The 6,934-nt window shown below is 42.5% G+C and overlaps 1 protein-coding gene across 1 annotated transcript; it reads right to left on the bottom strand.

Annotated features, from left to right (window-relative positions):
• Nucleotides 1-2,731: 2,731 nt before the first annotated feature.
• MEF3 (Pentatricopeptide repeat (PPR) superfamily protein) lies at nt 2,732-6,356 on the bottom strand. Its single transcript, XM_077367784.1, has one exon. The coding sequence runs from the start codon at nt 5,797-5,799 to the stop codon at nt 3,733-3,735; it is 2,067 nt and encodes a 688-aa protein (XP_077223899.1). The 5' UTR covers nt 5,800-6,356; the 3' UTR covers nt 2,732-3,732.
• Between the last annotated feature and the right edge of the window lie 578 nt (nt 6,357-6,934).

Genomic DNA, 6,934 nt, shown 5'->3' on the forward strand with positions numbered 1-6,934 from the left:
GGGGAGGATTAAGAGATGTGAGAGATTCTGCATGTTTTTCTTCGAGCCTACCATACACCATGGGAGGATAATGTCCCACCGATTGATATGCCCCTGGTATTCTGTGGTTCTTTTGGACCGAGGCTCTCTTCCAGATTTGGTGGACAATGATTTGTTGTAAGAGTTTTGACTGCTTCATAACTTCTCGGTTTGGGATCGGGGTCTAGGTGCATATTCCTTTTGGGGTAAGCCCAATTCTAACCCTCATGACGGTTCCCATGTTTGGTTGCCGGGTTTTTTTTGTTCCTGGGAGTTATGTGGGAGAGTAAGTTAAATTTTGGTCTCATCCCATGCTTGGTTGCCTTTTAGCACTAGGTTTATTTGAATCCCACTCTATTACTTGTGGGGTGAATTTTTTAATCCCACTTTTGTAATGATTGCCTTTTCATCCCATCCCAAGATAACCCCAAGAACAAAAATAAACTCAGGAACCAAAAATAAGCTTGAGAAGAATTTTTTCCTACCCAACAGTTCAAGCAACCAAACAAAGGTTTTTTTTTTCCCACCATAATCCGGTCAACCAAACATGGGATTTTTATTTTACCAGGATATTTCTAGGACTTTTTTTTTCCCACCTATCTCCCAGGGTATTTTTTCCTCCCACATAACTCCCAGGAACAAAAAAACCCGGCAACCATAAAGGGGCCGAGTTTCGGCACCTAAGTTTGTTCTTGCAGGGTTGACCCATTTGACTCATCTGTCCAGAGGAGGCACCTTTTTGGGGTGGAGCAGGTTTCTTTGGTGAAAAGCCATCATTGTTCTCTTGAGAAAACGTCAAAAAAGGCTTTACAGCTGAAGAGTCATCAGATATTTGACCCTTTTCAATTGGGTTAACTTTGGGATGCCCATTATGATTTGACTATGGAAATTAGAATTTGAATTTTGAATTCCTCCAGAGTGAGCCCCATGGGACAACCGAGTTAGAACAGTTCGAGTGAGGCAGGGACGAGGGCCGAGTGGCAAAAAGATTACCGGATCTCCCGCCATCTATGATCCTCCCATTAGTCAGATCGAGATGTGGGCCCAAGTTCACCATCCGTTGTTTCAAAGAGACAACCCGGGACCCAATAGAGTCGGCCGACGGCCGCTTCATGACCCCGGACTCGGCGCCACAGGATGATCGACCAGGAGGGGGAAGGCCTGATTTGATACTACCCTAGAGTTATTGATAGGTTCCCAAATCAACCCCCGCTTCGGGGGCAAGGAGGCCTGAATTTCTACGCTTATTCTGAAACAACTGTTCTGAACCCTAATATGGACAAAAGGCTCAATCAGCTGCCACTTTAATGAAAGTATTTGTGCCGACGCATAGCTCACACACTGGCCATGGTTTCCTTCCATTCTTACTTCCAAGACCGATCCAAAAATGCTTCCCAAAGCCTCCACTATCGATGTTGCCCACACGTGGAGGGGGATCCCTGTGAATTTATTCCAGATTGCCCTCTCCCCTTGCTAGTATTCCGGATTCCATGCAAACAGAGAATGGAGGAAGGTGCCACAAGCCCTTTCTTCCATCTTCAAAATTCTGGATGCCAGATCCTCACTCTCAAACATAAAGAGTACCTCATTATAGGCAAGAATGCCAGGCATAGTAAGGGTCAGGATATTCCAGAGACGCTTAGCCCAATTCCATAGGTCAACGAGATTCCTATCGTTCAATTTTATCCTACCAACCAGGCATGATTTTAGCAATTGTTTTCGATCTTCCACTTCCTTCCCAGATATTGATAAAGTTGGGATTCCTTCTTCCAAACTGGTTGAGATGTCCCATGAGTCAGGCCAGACCTCCTTTTCTCCCTTGTTTGGTGGGGTATGCAAATCTACCGGCAAAGGCCGCTCCATTGCATCTTTCAGTCGCCCATATTGGCATCGTTAACAATGTCTTCGATATCTAAAATTATGGTATCCGCATCTAGAGCAAAGACAGTCCCCCTGCCTAAAATCCCTCGACTTCGTCATAGACTTTGCCCCAGACTTCGACCCAGATTTCATTTTTCCAGTCTGCTGTTATTGTTTCGAAATAGTTCCCTCCCTCTTCCCCACACTAAATGTAACTAAGGACTCATAAGAAGGTCTAGCATCACTGTTGGTGCTCAAATCCAGCTAAGCGAACAAACAGTTGTGATGTTGTCGATCCCGTCTGTCGTCCGGTGCTGACGGCAAGAAGGTTAGCTCAACCTGTGACCTACGCTCGCAGACAAACGGTTAAGGACCACCCAGAGTTGGAACTCTGGGGGAACCCTCCAACACTCAAGTCAATTTGAGATCAACATAACGGGAGCTTAGCACAGGAAGATATTGTGTTCCCCTTAGGCATTTACGTAACACATCTAACAGAGAATAACAACATTTTCAAAGGATTATGCAAAGGAATTCTATAATTTTATAGCCAAAGTCCTATGTTTCATCAACATTTTCGAAGGATTGTGCTAAGGAGATTTACAGCAACACTGAGAACCTGATCTGTTGGATAAAATCAAGCTTTGTATTTCATCAACTTTCTCAGCATAATACTTTGATGGGTGCTAGATTAATTTGTATTTTTCACATAGATGGAATTTCCATTGGAAAGAGTGTGCCTCAGGTGAAGGAAGACGTGAAGAGGGATTTCATTCCATTGAGACACCAACTTCTTTGATTCCAGTGACAACAACAAGCATAACAGCAGCATCAATATGAAGAACAACGACAATAAAACCAACAACAATAACAAATCCATTTATTAAATAAGGCGATGGAATCATTTTTCTACGCATTAGTCATTTTGGTATCATTTTCCTCCCAACAAGATAGCCGTAACCACCAAGTAGATTATGATCTCAATGGAAATCAAAATCTTTCTTACTTCAGTGAGAGAGAGAAAGAGAGAGTCCATGTTTTTGTTCTCAAGCTTCTCTCAGATTTGCAAAGCAAAAAGGAAAAACAGCACCTATATAAAACAGAGGAGAGGAGAGGGGAGGAGAGCCCCACAAAACATAGACAGAGAAAGAGGGATTCACCTGTGATTATTCTCATTTTCTTCTCTTCGTCTCCTAATCAACTCTTCTGTGTTTTTCTTCGTAGGAATGTATCTTGCAGAGCAGCTAGAAAGGGGCGTGGGGTAGCTGGGTTGTTTGAGAGGAGAAGATGGGCTGGATTGGTTGAGAGCTGAGAGAGATTTGTAGTGGGAGAAGGATGAAGATGGTGATGAAGCCCTAAAGAGCCAACGGGTGGAGAGAGGAGAGAATATGCGCGGTATTTTCTGAAGCAAGACATATTCGATCCAAAAGAGTGCAACCCAAAAATCAGGAACAGTTAAAAGATCGGTTATGTAAATTGAAAAGAATGCGATTCCATCGTGTTTTTGGTCAATGGAGCGGTAAAAAAAACAGCAAAACGGCTCCAAAATATCGTTCAAGAACACAACTTAAGTATCTTTTACATCATTCCTCTTGCTATAATGCACAATTTTGCAAAAAGCGCACCCGCACATTTGCATTGTTTCACCTCCCCAAATAAATTGTTAATGACTTGTCGAATTTACTGGCGTTGCCTCATGCTCTCAAGTTCGCGCCATAAATAATCTGAGCCCATTCCTGCTGTAAAATCATAACATTTGAATAACATGTAGACCCTACAATTTGTAAAATCCTTAGTATCTAAGTTGCTTTAACTGAAAGTTGAAAAATCTAACTCCCCCAAGAGCATATCTGACTACCAATAATCTCCACAGGAACAAACTCCAACTTTGACATGGTGAAATCTTTTATTGTCCCTCATTATGATTTCTCTCTCTGTGATCAAAGAAATGAACTTGCTTGCAGTATGACAATCACCACAAACTCTCAAGTTTTTCGTTATCCTAATCGGCATCCCAGCACCGCTATTTAAAAGCCCAAACGCAATTGCCAACTTCTCACTATGACCACAGAGCATTTCCTCCTTTGTTTCATCATCCACATCACAAAGAGCAAAGGATATATCGGGAACATAACCAAGAGCTCTCATTCGCTCGCTTAAAGAGCTCCAAAGATCTTCAATTGCAGTGTTCTTATACGCCAGCCTATCCTTAACGCTAAAAGTATGAACTTCTTTCTTAACTTCAATTGAGCTAAACCCGACAGTCTTTTGCAGTCCTTTCTGACTCATTATCACCCGTATCTTTTTTGCCATGTCCCACATTTCAGATGCTGCATAAATATTAGAAAGCAAGATATACATGCCTGGATGATTAGGCTCCAAAACAAAGAGCTTCTTCGCCACTTGTTCTGCTAATTTGACTTGCTTGTGAATTCTACAAGCACCAAATAGAGCTCCCCAAACACTAGCACCAGGTTCAACTGGCATCTTCTCAATGAAAGATAATGCTTCATTGATCCTCCCAGACCTGCCTAAAAGGTCCACCATACAAGCATAATGCTCTTCTACTGGAACAATCCCATAGTCTTTGCTCATCGATTCGAAATAACGTTGTCCTTCAATCCTACCAGAGTGACTACACGCAGAAAGCACTGAAACAAATGTAATCGAATTGGGTAAATAATTTTCGGATATCATACGAGCAAAAAGGTCAAGTGCTTCTGAGCACAGGCCATGAATTCCATATCCGTTGATAATCGCACTCCAAGAAATTACAGTTCTCACAGGCATTTCGTCGAACAGTCTTCGCGCAGCCTTGATGCAACCGCATTTTGAGTACATATCCACAAATGCAGTATAAGTTACCGCATCCATTTCAAACCCATTTCTGATCACATAACCTTGAACACTCTTCCCTTGTTGCAAAGCTCCTAAGTGTGAAGAAGCCATAAGGACACTAGCAAATGTAACCACATTTGGTGTTATCGACTCATCTAACATTTGTCTGAAGAAGTCAAGTGCTTCACGCGCTCTAACATTTTGGGCGAACCCTGTAACCATTGTAGTCCAAAGAACAACATCCTTCTCAGGAATTTTTACAAACAGCCGATGTGCAGAGTCAAGTAAGCCACATTTCAAATACATATTAACTACGGCAGTCTGTAAGTACACATTAGACCCCAAAAATTTATGTTTTATACAATACCCATGAAATGCATTGCCTTCTTTAACAGCACAAACATTTCCACAGGCACGAACCAAACCCAATGCCGAAAATGGATCCAACTCAAAACCCATTTTCATCATATGTGAAAACAACTCAAAAACCTCAATTTCTTTCGAAAACTTCAAGTACCCTCTAATCATGGTACCCCAAAGAACCGAATTTTTCTCAGGAATTCTATCGAATAAATCCTGGGCATGTTCCAAACAACCCAATTCAATATACATGTTTATAAGCACAGGCACGACAAAAGAATTAGTCTCCAATCCTACTTTGACACTATGCGAATGAACAGCCTTTCCGTGTTCAATAAGCGATAAACCGACACAAGCCTTGATTGCGTAGACCAAATTGAAACTATCAGAAGTATAATTCTCGCCGAGCATTTGCTTGTAAAACCGTAGGACTTCGGAAAAGTGCCCATTGTTTGAATATCCGGAGATGATAGTGTTCCATGAATGTGGGTTTTTAAGAGGGATTTGTTCGAACACTTGGCGAGCGTTTTCGAGAGAACCCAATTTGATATAGGCATTTGAGAGCTTGGAACCAAAAATGACGGATTGATGGAGTCCATTTATGAGGATTTGGGTGTGTAGTTGTTTGATGAGGGCGAGGGATTTGCAGAGACTAAGGAGAGAAGATAGGGTTTTCGTAGGGGTTTGAAAAGAAATGGCGGGAATGGACTTTCCCGCCTCCATATACACAAACTACACTTCTAACCAATCTCATTGGAATATAAAAGGCTATGGCAACGATTTGTTGTAGTCACTCATCATGTGGCCCACCACTCAATATGGCTTTGGCATGATCCACACCATTCATTTAGATGGTCCTACTTTTGAAACATAGTAAGTGCCCACTATTATGTAGGGTGCCCTACATTTGGTTGATCAGGACCCATCATCTAATAGGATTTGCATCAGATCAACAATGGCTCAAAATCATACAAGTCAAGCAATCCAACTATCCAACAATATGTATATTTGGTCATTGAATTAGCACGGTTGCCTGGATGCCATGATTGTCCAATTGGTGTGATGTAGAAAATCCTACATAGGCCCTGTTGCGGCCAAAAATTGGAGATCTGTTGGTGTGACTTTGGAAGAGCTGATGTGGGCCTACGCAACGAAGAAGTAGTCATGTGCAAGGTAGCAAACGGTCAAACGACCAACCTGGAGTGGTTACTCCAGGAAGGCCGTCCGATGCTTAAGTCAGTAGGTGCAACAGGTAAGGAAAGTCTACTATGAATAGTAAATTTTGGGATTCGGACCCTTACCTTTGAGCCTTACGAGGCCTTTTATAGTGGAGTTTTGGGTATTGGATTACCCTTTTGCCCTTGGGGACAGGTGTCAGCCTATTAGTGGATCAAACTTTACCCTTTCCTTTATGCCCTTAGACAGGTGCAAGATTGTGCTTGGGCAACGTGTACACTTAATCTTTCCTTTTTTAGGCTGTGATGACCCTATTACCCCTTGTTGGGTGATGAGCATGTGGGCTTACCTTGGTGCCACGTGTTGATCCATGAATGGGGGATTTTATGGCCCCCATCAGTTGCCCCCCAATTCCTTAAGTCGATGTGTTCGACTTGGGGAAGCATTTCAGTTAGTCATCTTGAGTATTAGAACAGCCTGAAGCCGGACTCTTTTTTGTTGGCATGGGACGAACTGATTGGGCCGAACTGGATAATACGAACTCAAGTTCGGACGAACTGCTTTAGTGTAGCAGTTTTTTATCTTTTTTGCACAAACTTTGAATTCAGTTCGGCTTAATGACGAACTGAGTAGGCCGAACTGAAGTTGGACGGACTGAATGGGCCGCACTGAAGTTTGGGCA

This window comes from Tasmannia lanceolata, unplaced genomic scaffold (assembly GCF_043159265.1).
Source record: "Tasmannia lanceolata isolate RefF3 unplaced genomic scaffold, GAP_Taslan_0.1 ptg000024l, whole genome shotgun sequence".
Classification (NCBI taxonomy): domain Eukaryota; kingdom Viridiplantae; phylum Streptophyta; class Magnoliopsida; order Canellales; family Winteraceae; genus Tasmannia; species Tasmannia lanceolata.

Coding starts and splice junctions, on each gene's coding strand:
- MEF3 (XM_077367784.1), bottom strand. CDS start 5,799: ATGGAGGCGGGAAAGTCCATTCCCGCCATTTCTTTTCAAACCCCTACG.